General features: G+C 40.3%; 1 protein-coding gene across 7 annotated transcripts in view; it reads left to right on the top strand.

The window, feature by feature from the left end:
* adcy7 (adenylate cyclase 7) overlaps positions 1-17,132 on the top strand; it is a 160,049-nt gene that overhangs the window by 117,637 nt on the left and 25,280 nt on the right. For all 7 annotated transcript variants that reach the window (XM_072279593.1, XM_072279596.1, XM_072279599.1 and 4 more), the window contains 8 exons: positions 5,221-5,412; positions 5,507-5,550; positions 6,496-6,576; positions 9,011-9,080; positions 9,826-9,923; positions 10,010-10,094; positions 10,779-10,910; positions 16,643-16,693. In XM_072279593.1, the coding sequence (XP_072135694.1) occupies positions 5,221-5,412; positions 5,507-5,550; positions 6,496-6,576; positions 9,011-9,080; positions 9,826-9,923; positions 10,010-10,094; positions 10,779-10,910; positions 16,643-16,693 (753 nt within the window). The remainder of the gene's footprint in view (positions 1-5,220; positions 5,413-5,506; positions 5,551-6,495; positions 6,577-9,010; positions 9,081-9,825; positions 9,924-10,009; positions 10,095-10,778; positions 10,911-16,642; positions 16,694-17,132) is intronic.

The following is a 17,132-nucleotide window of genomic DNA, read 5'->3' as shown; positions in this document are numbered from 1 at the left end:
TTTTAGTTAATTTATGAGTAATAGTGTCATAGAAAGGTATAACACAGAAACAGGCCCTTCAGCCCATCTAGTCCATGCCAGACTATTTAAACTGCCTACTCCCATCGACCTGTACCAGGACCATTGTGTTCCATACCCTACCGTCTGTGTAGGTTGTATGTATTGTAGTGGAGTAATGGCGGTGATGTATCTGCAAAAGTAAACCTGTTTGAATTTCTTGAGTAAGAGCACTTACAATATGCAAGCTTGAATAAACATTTGCAGAATTTGATTTATTAGTTCTATGCAATCAAGGATTTCTCAGAAAATGTTGTGTGGGATTGGAGTGAAGTTATGTAAATAGTTATCAGAGGATAAGTCAATGTAACTTGAAGTGAATTTCCTCTGAATTTGATTCTAATAGGTTTGGACATTTTCAGAGTGAAGAATAAGCTGGTACAGACCCATAGCTAACCAGTCTGTCGTTGCAGCACTTTAGGTAAAATATGCTCTGTCACAACATTACCATTTGATTCATAGGAACAGGTTTAAATTCCTGTTTGTTGGTGAGATGAATGGACCTTCTGATAATTCACGATTGTGGAGTTGTGCCATTTTGTGCTATGAGAGTACAGCTGGAAGTGGAGAATGTAAACACCATTTTTGGTGTTGTTTCTTTTATAATCTACGAAGGGAAAACTATTCAGCCTAACAATGACTGTGTAGATTGAGCATATATCTTTCACCTCTCATCAACTAGTTGTATCAGCCTGAATTAGTAATTATCTCTTGTGTGAGAGCTGTAAGAATCCTGTGAAAAAGTGATCCTGATTTGACATTTATACCTAGAAATGATGCGGGCTGATGAGTGATACTTGCAATCGTGAAAATTTGCTGCCTCAGTGAGAATTTGGAGTTGGTGAGATAAGCAGCTTTTTAGTCTAGATGGAGATTTAGTTTACAGCTCACTCTATTTGTCCAAAGTGACCTGGGGAAATTCTGCAGCACCATCATTAAGTCCCAGATGCGCAAACTTTATTAAAAATCGTTGTACTGTTAAAAATAGAAATGTGCATTGTGCACGATGTTCTGCTGACTTCTACATTTTGTTTGTAATGAACCTTTTCAAAGTAGTTGCAATGTTCTGATTTATAGCTGAGGTTCAGTTGCAGCATGGGTGGAAGGCTTGCACCCATGATATACAGTAACCAAATGCTAAGTGGTTGACCTAGGAGAGCCTGAAACAGTGTCATTCATTTTCAACTTTAAGACATTTTAATTGATTTACATGGCTGTGGAATCAATCATAATTATAAATATGCTGTAAAAGAATATCGACAGCATAACTAACATTATCATTTATGCTAGAGTTGTGGTGTGCTAATTGCACTGTATTTATCAAGTCAAGGACTGATTTGTTAGTTTTTTTACAGTTTCTGTTTGTCTCCCACTGTTGGATTAGATTTGTATATTATTCTGGTCTGGTGACTAATGGATTTCACTTGGACTTTAGTGGTTCTGGGTTAAATATTCCTGGAATTGATTTTAATATGTGTGTAGTTTGAATTCACTGGTCTGGGGATTAAAATACTTGAACTTCCTGGATGAAGAATGCTATGACTGATTGATTGCATTTTTCACTGTGCAAAATTCTTTTGGTGGTTCAGGCAAGGAAAGTGTTAGACAAATTTTATGGAAAGTGTTTGTGGAAAGAGAAATGGGAGTTAATGTTTTCATAAAAAACCTTTCTTTGATATGAATTAGATGCTGTTTGGATGGAACTAAAACTACTTGGTGGTATAATACCAAAACACTACGAAATAACTTGTTCAATGATTGATAGTTTGGTAGAACAGAACCCACTGAGGTGATAACCTCCTCTAGGTCAGCTATAGGAGGCAAAGATTAAAAAAAAAAACTGCTGAGATCAATAATTCGAACGAGCATCAGAAATTCCATATATGATGACGGAGCTTCATGGAGATATCCAATGTGTGGGAAAAGGAAGAAGGAAAGGGTATGCAGGGGTGTAAATAGCTTCATTTCATCAAAGGGTTGCAAAACAGGATTAGTCAGGTGATTGAAGTAAGAAGCCCACCTCTGAAGAATTTTCACGGCAGTTGTAGGGTTGTGGGAATGTTCTTCAGTAGGGTAGGTGCAGATTCGGTAGGGCCAAGTCATCTCCTGTGTGCGTCCCTTTTTCTCTGGGGCAAAATTTTAAAAAAGCAAGGCATCCGATCCAGACGGAGTACCTGGCTGACTACTGAAGACCTGTGCTGACCAATTGGCTAGTGTGTTCACGGATATCTTCAACCTCTCACTTTGGCAGTGTGTGGTATCCTCCTGCTTCAATTATACCGGTGTCCAAGAAGAGCTTGCCTCAATGACTATTGCCCAGATCCTGGAGTTCCCCACTTGCAGACCCCAGGCACAGGGATGAAGTGTTCTGAGAGGCTTGTGTTGAAACGTGTCAGCTTCCTGTCTTGAGTGGCGATTTGGATCCGCTCCATCGTATTGGCTCTTCAGGCAGCCCTGGAACATCTGGACAGCAAAGATGCATACACCAGGATGTTCTTCATCAATTACAGCTCTGCATTTAACACCATTGTCCTCTCAAAGCTTATCAGTAAACTCCCAAGACCCAGGCCTGAATACCCTCTTGTGCAATTGGATCCTGGATTTCTTCACTTGCAGACCCCAGTCAGTTTGGACTGGCAAAAACTTCTCCACAATCTCCAGCACAGGTGCACCACAGGGATGTGTGCTTAGCCCCCTGCTCTACTCGCTTTGCACACATGACTGTGTGGCTACGTACAGTTCCAACCGCATATTCAACTTTGCTGATGACACCGCTGTTGTGGGTTATATCAAAGGGGATGATATATCAGCATATAGGAGGGAGACTGAAAATTTGGCTGTGATGTCATAACAACAACTTTTCACTCAATGTCAGCAAGACCAAGGAACTGATATTAGACTTCAGGAGAGGGAAAGCAGAGACCCGTGAGCCAGTCCTCATTGGACGATCAGAGGTGGAGTGGGTTACTAACATTAAATTTCTGGGTGTCACTATCTCAGAGGACCTGTCCTGGACACATCATATAAATATAATTGCAAAGGAAGCATGACAGCACCTCTACTTAGGAGTCTGAGGAGATACGACATGACATCAAAAACTTCGACAAACACATCCACTATAGATGTGTGGTGGAAAGTGTATTGACTGGCTGCATCATGGCCTCGTATGGGAACATCAATACCTTTGAGTGGAAAATCCTACAAAATGTAGTGGATTTGGCCCAGTACATCACAGATAACACCTTTGAGCACATCTACATGAAATGTTGCCGTGGAAATGCAGCATCCATTATCAAGATAAAATCCTATGGCATTTCAAAAAAGATACTGGCATGGATAAGCAGAATGGCTGACAGGCAGGAGGCAATGAATGGAAACAAAAGGGGCCTTTTCTGGTTGGCTGCCAGTGACTAGTGGTGTTTCTCAGGGTTGGGACTGCTGCTTTTCACGTTGTCTGCCAGTGATTTAGATAATGGAATTGATGGCCTTGTGCAAAGTTTGTGGATGATACAAAGATAAGTGGAGGGGTAAGTCGTGCTGAGGAAGCAATGCAATTGCAGCAAGACTTATTGGAAGAATGAGCAAAAATGTGGCAGATGGAATAAAATGTTGGGAAATGTACGGCAATGCATTTTGGTGAAAGGAACTATAGTGTGGACTATTATCTAAATGGGGAGAAGGTTCAAACATCAGAAGTGCAGAGGGACCTGGGAGTCCTCGTGCAAGACTCCCAGAAGGTTAATTTACAGGCTATTCTGTGGTGAAGAAGGCAAGTGCAATGCTGGCATTTGTTTCAAGGGGAATAGAATATAAAAGCAAGGAGATAACGCTGAGCTTTTATAAGACACTAGTCAGGCCTCACTTGGCGCATTGTCAACAATTTTGGGCCCCATATTTCAGAAAGAATGTATTGTCTTTGGAGAGAGTCCAGAGGAAGTTCACGAGGATGATTCTGGGAATGAAGTAGTTAACACTTGAGCGCTTGGCAGCTTTGGGCCTGTACTCGCTGGAATTTATAAGAATGCGTGGGGATCTCATCAAAACCTATCAAATGTTGAAAGGACTAGTTAGGGTGGATGTGGAGAGGATGTTTCCTATGGTGGGGGTATCGAGAACTTGAGGGCACAGCCTCAAAATTGAGGGGCGACCCTCTAGAACAGAGGGAAGGAGAATTTTTTTTAGACAGAGAGTAGTAAATCTGTGGAATACTCTGCCACAGACTGCTGTGGTGGCTGAGTCCGTGCGTATATTTAAGGTGGAAGTTGGTCATTTCCTGATTGGTCAGGGCATCAAAGGATATGGCGAGAAGGCAGGTGTGTGGGATCTGGGATCAGCCATGATGGAATGGCAGAGCAGACTCGATGGGCTGAATGGCCTAATTCTGCTCCTGTCTCTTATGGTCTTATCAAAGATTCTCACCATCCAGACCATGCTGCCATCAGATAGAAGGTACAGGTGCCTCAGGACTCACACCACCAGGTTCAAGAACAGTTACTACCCCCTCAACCATCAGGATCTTGAACAAAAGAAGATAACTACACTCATTGAGATGTTCCCACAGCCAATGATCTCACTTTAAGAACTCTTTAGTTTGTTATTTCATGCTCTTGTTATTTACTCCTATTGGCATTTGCACAGTTGGTTAAATTCTGTGCTCTGCTTGCTCTTCCATTGAACCTGTTTATGGTTACTATTCCATAGATTTCCACAGGAAAAAGAATCTCGGGGTTGTATGTGGTGACATAGAAACATAGAAAAACTATAGCACAATACAGGCCCTTTGGCCCACAATGTTGTGCTGAACATGTACTTACTTTAGACATGTATGTGCTCTGATAATAAATTTTACTTTGAACTTTGAAGCCTCATTACTTGATCTTTCTGCATCAATATTTTACTTACACTTACAGTATATTCAAAAGTAAATCTCCTGCAAAGGAACAAAATTGACCTTCTTTAATAGAGTGAAGCATGCTCAAAACGAACTAGTAGTCAATTTCACACCAGACCTAATTTTCTGTGGAAATGATTGTAAGTTGTCTATTCACCTGAATCATTTTGTAGAAAAACAAAGTCCAGCTTCACCGATATGTTTTACTGTCATTATTCTTATGCCTTAATGATTACAGTATAGATTCTATGTCAATGTTATATCATCAACAGACAAAGCAGCAAAGCCCAAAGAGTCGGCACCTGCCGAAGCCAAGACATGTTAATGATGGACTAAAAATGAGAGCGTCTGTCCGCATGACGCGATACCTGGAGTCGTGGGGTGCGGCAAAACCGTTTGCCCACCTTCAGCAACGAGACAATGTTAGCTCTGAAATCTCAGCACCAAGTGGAAAGATTGGGAAGGTAAAGATGAAAACATGGATTCTGTTGAAGACTTGTACTATCTATGAAACAAATCAACACATTCTCAGTCTTTTCTTTCCTCTCATCTTTCTAGGAAACCCCAATGCATTCTCTTGGGCTCCACAGGACATTGGATCGGTGGGTTTTCATCAGCTACATGAGATCAACATTTGCAGATTGATGCTATAATATATTTAGTCAGAATTCAATAATTCTCAGACTATCTTGCATAATTTGGTTCTTTAAAGAAAGCATTTAACAAAAAAAATCCAATTTTTTTTTGCCACTTATCTTTCTGTTGGACCTTGGGGATATGGTATCTGCAAGACTGGGTTGCTGGATGACAGTCTAAAGACTCAGAAGCAGAAGTCAAATTCCACCATGGAAGTTGGGAAATTTAACTTCACTTATATAAGCTGGAATGATGGTGACCGTGAAGCTCCCAGATTGTTTTAAGATCATCCTCTAGGAAACGAAAATAGCCGTTCTTGCTGAACGTGGTTCAGATCAGACTCCAGACTTACCAGTGCACTTTACTCTAACTTACCTTCTGAAATGGACAGCACAGAGTTCACTATGAGGGCTTAGCTCTCTCCTGAATACAGAGTAAAAATTAAGGTGAAGCTTTAGACCTTAATTCTATGTTTTGGTGCTTCTTGAAACTTGTTGCTGACACCAAGGCAGGGGCACAGTGGCAGTGTCTGGGAGCTGAAGAGCTGAGTGCAGCATAGTGCACATCAAATTGCTGTGACACAAATTGTCAGTCCAACAATTCTGAATTTAATTATTTTCACTGTTATAAAATATAGATATGTTTTAATATCATGTTGTCACACTCTATACATTCTGAGATGTTGATGTATTAACTAACACCCACATTGATCCTCTTTTAGTTCTCATTCATTCCAGTCTTCAGAGGTGGCTGCCAAATTATATTTGATAGAGCTTTGTGCATACAATTCTTCTATGATACAAAAATGATGAATAACAATCTATCTCACATACAGGATGAAAAGCTTTGAATGTTAATTAGATATCACGTGTAGTGTGTACCGTATCTCAACTGCAATTTTCACTGTCTAGAAACAAATCACAAAAAAGACGATTTGAAGAGGAACTGTGTGAAAAAATGATAACGACAATCAACGGGATAAATTCACCAAAGTATGTAACATTTTACGTTTTGATGCTTCTTTCACAATGCGGTTTAGAGCCCTTCGGACATTGATCAATCACTTGAAGTTAAACAAATATTTCAATCTCCAGAATAAGGCAACAATCTTGTTTCATGTGTGTACTGTACATGTACACCCCATTGCAATCACTTGCGTGGGCTGAGATGTGAAGAGTGACTATCTCGGTGTAAATTTCCATTGCTAATAGAAGAGAGATAACGAAAGCAGGATAGCTTTTCAAGAATAAAAAATCATTGCTTCCTCATTGAGTCTAGTCTAAATGCACTGAAGTTGCTTTGGGATAGAGGGTAAATTGATGTGGCTGATTTCCTCTTCAAATGTTTGTTGCTTCAAAACTCTGAGGGCAACATTTTCTAATGCATTATGCAAATATAGAACAGTATGTTAAAATATTGCCCTGTAGTGTATTGAAAAATAACACTGGTAATGCAACAGTTTATTTCTCCATACTTTGACAAAATATTTTAGTAGTAATGTGCTAAGATGCAGTACTAATTGTTGAACATGTGTTGGAATAGTGAAGGAGTCCAAAGGCAGAGTAGAAGTGAGACAAAAGTCATGATCTCCTGGTGAAAATAATTTCTCCGCTCTGCTATCAGTTTGATTTTATTTTGACATCCAATACCTCAATGTTACTTTTTATAAGAATGAGAACAGATTATACGCAGTGCTTTAAGTGTGGACCAGCCAAGTTTCTTTTCAAATTAACAGAACTTCCCTTCTTTAAGTCCTGCATCAAAGTTCTCAATAGTGATTCAGTGATTGATTTTGGTCACGGCTTTAACTTGTGGAACTTTAGTTGGCAAAAACATTCAGTCAGAATATCAGATTTCCAGAGTGGAATGCAGTTGTGTGTACATTTCTCAACCAAATTGCGCCACTCTGGAATTTTGACTGGCTATTGACATTGTAAACCAGCCTTGTATACAGATGATGTGATGTTAGATTCATTTGTGCAAGTGCTGGCATTATTCTTTCAACTGTATTTTGCAGTGTTGCTGGGTAAATTAGGTTAGATTGTTCAGAGGAGTGTTAACTATTTCCAGTCTCATGCTACTTAAAAGAGGTCTTTAGGAGCAGGTCCTGCCCAGCTCTGGAAACCCTTCTGAGATAAGTACATGTGGTTCCATCACACCTTCCCATGATCTGTGCTAACCAACACCCCCCCCGCCACTTCCCTACCACAACAGATGTCTACTTTAGCGTAAACACGAGGAAATCTGCAGATGCTGCAATTTCAAGCAACACACATAAAAATTGCTGGTGAACGTAGCAGGCCAGGCAGCATCTATAGGAAGAGGTACAGTCAACGTTTTGACTAACTGAAAGAAGAGATAGTTAAAGATTTGAAAGTGAGAGGGGGAGGGGGAGATCCGAAATGATAGGAGAAGACAGGAGGTGGGGGGGGGGGGGTGGCGATGGAGCTAAGAGCTGAAAAGCTGATTAGCTTTTGATTTCTGGTAATAAACACAATGCTACCCATTGCCCTGTCCTCCACTCACCTCACCACTCATTGATTTTCTTTCACCTCGCCCCATGCCCCCAGACTTGGCTTCGTTCCAGGACACTCTGTAGCCTCTGAAGATACGTGATCAGCAGCATGTGATGAAGTGGGTGATGTACAGGGCTTCAGACACTACAGGACCTTTCTGTGGCCACCCCAGTGATAAAATGGTAGTTTTTTCATCGTATGAAGATTTTTTGAATGCACCATTAAGGATGCAGAGAAGCTGAGGTCATTGTCGAATAGATGTTTGTGGATGAATGTACATTTAAGATGTGAACATATTTAATCATCACCAGTTTCCCTGTTTCCTTTGTTCACTGCTTTAACCAATGTTAAAATGATACAGGACTGTAAGCTGAGGTGCATATCTTACTCCAATTCATCGTAAGCCCTGGAATAAATGCCTTTGTTGTTCCTCAGTCCTCTCTGCTGAAGTTCTGGTGGGAAATCCTTTGTGAGTTTGGAGAGGGTGGGAGCCAGAGAGAGGATGGAAGTGGTGAGGGTTTAACAACTTCATTCAACTTGTTTAAAGTACAAAATTTCAATTCGCTCAGAGGATTTGCAAGTATTATAAGCATTAGGTGATCATAAGGATGGATTGCATGATGAAAAGATTGGCTTGGTAGGAGAGCCTTTCATGATCTACATCCTAGGTTACTTCTAGAGCAGTAAGGAATGCGGAGAGCATCACTGGGGTCTCTCTTCCCCTTTCCAGGATACATACCATTAGTTCTATGTCCATCCCTCCCCGAATCTCCGTGCCCAACCTCTTACTGTCAGGCAGAAGGTACCTCTGTATAAGAACAATGACTGAGAGGCTGGACAACAGCTTCTACCCCAGGCTGTGAGAGTTCTGATACCACCCAGTAATATTTACAATTTTTTCTTTCTACAGAGAATCAATTAAATGTGGCATCTTTGCCCATCTGATGCCTTTATTCAATGAAAAGGGTCTGGAAAAAATAGTAAGTATTCTAGGGTGTGTTCATTGAGCCGTAGGTCCAAGAATTTTCCTGAAAATTTACTGACCTTGGAAGTTGGTTCACAAAACAACTAAAATGACAATATCATGGGAAATAACAATTTTACATAAAATAACAATATTTTAAGCATATTATTAGTACTTTATTCTTGGTTCTTCAAAAGAAAACTATGATTTGAATAATCTCTATGAAAGTTTATGTGCATTGCAGCATATATCTGAGGAACTAGAAGTCAATTTTATTTTTAATAGAATGCAAAAATATATCTTTACAATTCCCTTGAAGCATTGGTTTTAACATTTAACAATACAGTGTTTATCACAATTCAGCTGAATGAGAGTTTATACTAAGATATGCTTGACAAATTAAGGTAACAAGAACTTTTCAGAACGAAGATGTTAAAATCTCTGTTGTGGATTAAATCTGAATTAAACTATTTTGCATAAATACAACTCCAACGTATCTTTACTAGAGCTTTCTCCACAAAATTGTGCCATTTCATCATTGCAAGCTTTTTCTAAAATCCATATTTTCAATCACATCTATGTCTATTTTCATCAGTTCACCTGATGGGTGTTTTGCTGAACTTTCTCCCCTTCTGATTGGGCATATGAGTTGATACATCTCTTGGGTAGCTTGTGCTATGTTTCTGTTTAAGAAAGGGAAAACAAAGTGAAGAGAAACGTTCATCATTTCATGTATTGGCTGCCTTTTTTCTTTCTTCCAGTATCGTTCAGTCTGTCTTCCCTCCCTGAGGTATTATGCTGGTTGTGCCATGTTGATATTCTGTTGCATATTTGTGATCCACTTGCTAGTTATGCCAAAGTAAGTACTGCATTTGGAATCAAATATATTTTTAAGTTTTAAAATATTTTTAACCTAACTTCTGCCACATACGTTTTTCTCAATAGAACAGATACACTGGGGATATCATTTGGAATTGCTGCCATTATTCTTCTGATAATTCTCTTCATTTCTTTTGCTGGTTATGTGAAGGTGAGTTGAATCAAAATATTGTAGCTAAGATAATCCATTAATTTTGTCATGTAAACTTTCCGTTGTAACATTAGTGAATTGCTGCCTCTTTGTAACATCAGTTTAAAACCATTTGCTATGTTAAATGAAGTCTGAAAGCATACTCGGTTCAATACACTATTGGAGTTAAAATACAAACTTAGATACAGGCTATTTGGGCTAACTAGTTTACATCTGTGCTTTTCCTCTGTGAAGAAATATTCTAACCATGTATTTATCCACATTATTCATGTTACCTTTCATTCTGTGTAATTCTTTTAATTCTGTGGTAATGAAACCTTTGCTATTCCAGTATTCCAATGATTATAGTTGCTACCAATATTTTTATCACCATGTTCCCATTGGCATTGTCACTGTCACTATTGATGTAATTATTGTTACCACTGATTTTCTTAACAAACTGGAATAGTATTTTGTTCTGATTGAACAATCAGTTCTTCTATGTTTGTGTTTCCTCAAATTTGAACTGGAGAAATGGAGACAAATGAGTCCAAAGTGATATTAAGTATTCAGTGCTATAGCAAACCTTCAAAACTTTTAATTAGTTTTGAATTTTTATTTGGCCTTCATTGGAAAATTTTCATTACAATTTGCTAAAGAATGTCAGCGCTTCAATTCATGTTTCTTTTCTGTTCCATGCAAAAGCTATGGAAGAATTGTTTGTCTTCAAATCCATTCACTGGCGTCTCTGAAGCTATTACAACAAAACCAATATTACGGCTAACATTGACTCTCATTGTCATAATTGTTGTATTGGTCATTTCAGTTTTGAACTTGGTGAGTAACTCTAATGAAACCGTTGAAGTGTGTATAGATGTGAATAAGTTTTAACTAGAAAGCCCTAAAAGGTGCAGTTTTTCCAGATGTTGGGGGTAATAACCAAAAGAGTAGAGCCATTTGCTGTCTTATATGAGTGGAGGCTGATGGTTTCTACAGTAGTTTTGACAAAACTGGAACTGTGCAAATGGCAGACAATTCCAGAATTTGGAAGGAATAGAAGAGGAGTTTATTTTACCACATCAAAATATACTTTGGGTGGGAGCAAATCTGAAGCAACTCTTCTAGGAAGAGGGTACCCCGCTGGTTTGCAATGTAGGTGCCATGCCAGCTCAGTCAGCCTACTCGTTGTGATGATTTCTACATAGAGCCAGTACCAACCATTCTGTTGGTTAGTTGTACATCTCAACAGAGCACCCATCATTGTAATATTCCAGTTCCACTTCACCATTCTGCACCGTGTGTTTAGAGAAAACTTACTACGTTATGAAATTCAAGATAGGTATTCTGATGTGCAGTTTTCCTGTAACAAGCCTGTTTTGCTTTTGTCTTCTGACTGATGATATTGTTCTCACTCACCTAAAAAAGAATTAAGAGTCAATCATATTGGGTCCAGAGTCACATACAGGCAGATTGTTTTAGAATGGCTTACTTGCAGAAAGGTAGTGGTGATCAAAATCGTTTCTTATAACAAACCATGATTCACTGTAACCGTTACTGATTTTTAAAAAAAATTTCTACCTTTAGACTCTGGATCAATAGTTCAGGTCTTCTTGATGCCAGTCCAATAAAATAGCAGCAGTGCGAACATGCCCTGGATAATGTGTTCTAAGTGATTCATAAGACCAAAAGATATAGGAGCAGAATTGGGCCATTTGGCTCATTGAGTCTGCTTTGCCAATTCTTCCACTTTTCCCCTCAGCCCCAATCTCCTGCCTTCTCCCCATATCTCTTCAAGCCCCGACCAATCAAGAATCTACCAACCTCTACCTTAAATATACATGAGGACTTGGCCTCCACAGCTGGCTGTGGCAAAGAATTCCACAGATTCACCACTATCTGGCTAAAGGTGGCCGCCTCATCTCCGTTCTAAAAGGACGCCCCTCTATTCCGAGGCTGTGTCCTCCGGTTTTAGACTCTCCCATCACAGGAAACATCTTCTCCACATCCACTCTATCAAGACCTTTCACCATTCGATAGGTTTCAATGAGGTCACCCCTCATTCTTCTGAATTCTAGTGAATACAGGCCCAGAGCTATCAAACGCTCTTCATATGATAAGACATTCAATGCTGGAGTCATTTTTGTGAACCTCCTTTGAACCCTGTCCAGTTTCACCACATCCTTTCTGAGATAAACTGCCTGAAACTGCTCACAATACTCCAAGTGAGGCCTCATCAGCGCTTTATAAAGTCGCAACATTGCATCCTTGCTTTTATATTCTAGTCCTCTTGAAATGAATGCTAACATTGCATTTGCCTTCCTCACCACCGATTTAACTCGCAAATTAAACTTTAGGGAATCCTGCACCAAGACTCCAAGTCACTTTGCGCCTGAGTTTTTTGTATTTTCTCTCCATTTAGAAAATAGTCTATCCTGTAATTTCTTCTACTAAAATACATGACTGTACACTTCCTGACATTGAATTCCATCTGTCATTTCTTTGCCCATTCTCCTGATATGTCTGTCCTTCTGTAGCCTCTCTACTTCCTCAAAAAAACCTGCTGCTCCACCTTTGCAACAAAGCCATCCATTCCATCATCCAAATCGTTGACATACAATGTAAAAAGAATTGGTCCAAACACAGACCCCTGTGGAACACTACTAGTCACAAGCAGCCAACCAGAAAAGGCCCTCTTTATTCCCACCCTTTGTTTCCTGCCAATCAGCCAATGCTTTATCCATGCTAGAATCTTTCCTCTAGTATGGTGTCATAGCTTGTTCAGCAGTCTCATGTGTGGCACCTTGTCAAAGGCCTTCTGAAAATCCAAGCACACAACATCAATTGATTCTCCTTTGTCTATCCTACTTGTTGTTTCTTCAAAGAATTCCAACAGATTTATCAGGCAAGGTTTTCCCTTGAGGAAGCCATGCTAACTATGGCCTATTTTATTTTATGCCTCCAAGTACCCTGAGACCTTGTCCTTCAAAATTGACTCCAACATTTTCCCAACCAGTGAGGCCACCTCATTCAGAACCTTGGGGTGTACACCATCTGGTCTAGGTGACTTATCTACCTTCAGACCTTGCGGTTTCCCAAGAATCTTCTCTCTAGTTATGGTAACTTCACACACTTCATGCCCCCTGACACCTGGAACTTCCACCATACTACTTGTGTCTTCCACAGTGAAGACTGATGTAAAATACTTATTCAGTTCGTCTGCCACTTCCTTGACCCCCGTTACTACCTCTCTTGCATTGTTTTCCAGCGGTGTCCGTTATCAACTCTCGCCCCTCTTTTACACTTTATGTATCTGAAAAAACTTTTGTTATCCTTTTTAATATTACTGGCAAACTTAACTTCGTATCCCATCTTTACCTTAATGCCTTTTTAGTTGCCCTCTGTTGGTTTTTGAGAGCTTTCCAATCCTCCAAATTCACACCAATTTTTGCTCTATTATATGCCTTCTCTTTGGCTTTTATGCTGGCTTTGACTTCTCTTGTTAGCCACAATTGTGTCATCTTTGCTTTTGGATACTTCTTCCTCTTTGGAATGTCTATATCCTGTGCCTTCTGAATTGCTTCCAGAAATTATAGTCATTGCTGCTCTGCTGTCATCCCTGCTTGTGTTCTTTTCCAATCAATTCTGGCCAGCTCCTCGCTCATGTGTCTATAATTCCCTTTACTCCACTGTAACACTGATACATCTGACTTTGGCTTCTCCTTCCCAAATTTCAGGGTGAATTGGATCATCTTATGATTGCATGCTCCCAAGGGTTCTTTTACCTTAAGCTTTCTAATCAATTCTGGTTCATTGCACAACGCCCAATCCAGAATATCTGATCCCCTAGTGGGCTCAACTATGAGCTGCTCTAAAAAGCCATCTCACAGGCATTCTAGAAATTCACCCTCCTGGGATCCAGCCTGAATGTGATTTTCCCAATCTACCTGCATGTTGAAATCCCTCATGACTATTAGAGCATTGCCCTTTTGGCAGGCATTTTCTATCTCCCGTTGTAATTTGTTGACCACATCTTTACTACTGCTTGGGGTCTGTATACAACTCCCATCAGGGTCTTTTTACCCTTGCAGTTCCTTAGCTCTGTCCACAGTGATTCAATACCATCTGGTCCTCTGTCACCTCTTTCTAATGATTTGATTTCATTTTTTACCAACACAGCAACACCACCCCTCTGCCTTCCTGCCTGTCCTTTCGATACAATGTGTATCCTTGGACATTAAGCTCCCCAGCTATGATCCTCTTTCAGCTTACAACGTCATACATGGCAATACGTAACTGTGCTACAAGTTTATCTACCTTATGCCATATACTGTGCACATTGAAGTATAACACCTTCAGTCCTGTATTCACTCTTTCCGATTTTGTCCGCCTTTTACGTTGCAACTCATCCTGTTAACTGCAATTTATGCCCTGTCGACAGCCCTCCTCACTACACACTGCCTCTGTTGGTAAACCAGCTACTGTATCTCATCTTCAGCACTATCAACCGCCTTTCCTATGACACTTTTTACATTGAAATATAGGCAGCTCAGGACACCAGTCGCACCATGCTCAACCCTTTGATTCCTAACTTTGTGGTCTCACCAACATTTGCCTCCACAACCTCTCCACTAACTGTTCTGGCACTCTGGTTCCTATGCTCCTTCAAGTCTAATTTAAACCCCACTATGCAGTATTAACAAACCTTCCAATGAGGATATTAGGCCCCCTGCTGTTCAAGTGCAAAGTGTCCCTTCTGTACAGAGAGCCCAATGACTCAAAATTCTTATGCCCTCCCTCCTACACCAACTCCTTAGCTACGTATTAAACTGTATAATCTTCCTAATTCCTACCTCACTAGCACGTGGCACAGGTAGCAATCCTGAGATCATAATCCTAGATGTCCTGCCCTTTAACGTAGCATCTAACTCCCTGAGCTCCCTATGCTGAACCTTATCGCTCGTCCTTGCCATGTTATTGGTACATACGTAGAACATGACCTCTGGCTATTCACCCTCCTACTTAAGAATGCTGAAGGCTCGATCCGAGATGTCCTGGACCCTAGCATCTGGGAGACAATATACCACCTGGGAATCTTACAGAACCTCCTGTCCGTTTCCTTGAACTAACAAATCTCCTGTCATCACAGTGTGCCTCTTATCCCCCCCTTCCCTCCTGCATTACAGAGCCGGACTCAGTACCAGAGATCTGACCACTGTGACTTTCCTCTGAGGTCAACCCCCTCCCCCCCCCAGTGGCATCCAAAGTGATATACCTGTTGTTGAGGGTGATGGACACAAGGATACTCTGCACTGGCTCCTTAAACTCTTTCCCTTTCCTGCCTGTTACCCAGACACCTGTGTTCTACACTTTGGGTGTAACTACCTTTCTATATGTCCTATCTACCATCCCTTCAGCCTCCCAATTAATCCGGAGTTCATCCAATTCTAGCTCCAACTCTTTAGCGCAATTTGTTAGAAGCTGCACCTGGAGGCACTTCTTGCAGTTGTGGTCATCAGAGATACTGGAGGTCTCCCTGCCTTCCCACATCCCACAAGCGAAGCATTCCACGATCCTTTCTGGCATCTCTACTGTCCTAGCTGAGTAGATATAAAGAAGGGGAGGGAAAATAAACAACCTAGAGCTTTTCTTCTTTTGCTTTCTCTTCGCTGAAGCCTCGAGGTGCTAAAGCCTCAAGATCACCACTCTGACTCTGTCCACTCTGATGACAGCCGCTGCGACAATGGTTGCTGTGCTTGTCCCTGGCTTCCTTTAATTTGCTCTTGCTAATCAATCTCAAGCATGGATTGATCGCTGGTCAAAGCTCAGGCAGTGGACCTAAGTGAAACCACCTCCTCTTAAACCTCTGACGTCCGGATTGGTCGCTGGCCAAAGCTCTGGTTGTGCTGCCATGACCCACTGCTCCCTTTTTCTACTCAACACAAGCTTGCATTTCTTGCATACAAAACTACTGCTGACAGTGAAATTACTGATTTGATTATATTTTTGAAATTTAGGGAGTGGTGCATATCATATCCTCTTGTGCTTCATGTATTAAATACAAAATAATGTAACAATTAAGTGCAGCACAGTAACATAGTGGGCAGCGTAATGCTATTACAGTTTCAGCAATGCAGGTTCAATTCCCACCTCTGTCTGCGAGGAGTCTTTACCTTCTTCCTGTGACCACGTGGGTTTCCTTCGGGTGCTCCGGTTTCCTCCCACATTCCAAATGCATACGGGTTAGTAAGTTAATTGGTCACATGGGTGTAATTGGGTGACATCGGCTGGTTGAACCAGAAGGTCCTGTCTTGTTACCTTGCTGTTCCTGTAAAATAAAAAAAAAATAATTTAATAGTTCAGGGCTTTCAGAAATTAACAGCTGTTGATACTGATTGCGGGGTTTATCCATAACAAAGCCATGCATCTCAAAAAGGATGAAAGAAGCAAATCTCATTTGGCCCATGTAGTTTTGAGTCCAACAATATGATAAGAATTCTTACCATGTTTTAGAACTGTATATAATCAGTGGAAACTATATGCTGCATTGAATATTATTGCTGTCTTTTCAGTATTCAATACCAGAAGTGCACAATGAGATGAGTGAGACAAACTGCACTCTTGTGAGTAGACACAAACATTTTTTTTACCTTTTGAATTTTGCAGGTAAATGTTTACCTTAGTTTATTAGGTTATGACATGAATAACTCTAAGCCATCTTTGTGTTTCTCAGTTGGGCAATGGAGTGCTAAATTTTGAGATGTTAATTACAATAACAAGGTGTGCGATATTTCTTTCAATAAAATATAATAACATAATAGTAACCAGACAGAAAGAAGAAATGATTTTCTTTTAATGGAAGCTAATTGATCTCTCGTACTACTGTACTTGGACTTCACGATCAAGTCTAATCTTCAAGTGAACCAACTTCAGTGCGCAATTCAGGATGTGCAGAAGCTACTATTGCAGTGTCATTAAAAATGGTGTGCTATATTGAAAAATATTTGATTTTCAGCATTACTTACGAAATATGACAAATACTATGGTGAATGAGAACTACCA

This window comes from Mobula birostris, chromosome 15 (assembly GCF_030028105.1).
Source record: "Mobula birostris isolate sMobBir1 chromosome 15, sMobBir1.hap1, whole genome shotgun sequence".
Classification (NCBI taxonomy): Eukaryota; Metazoa; Chordata; class Chondrichthyes; order Myliobatiformes; family Myliobatidae; genus Mobula; species Mobula birostris.
This window is presented reverse-complemented; position numbering and strand designations above follow the sequence as displayed.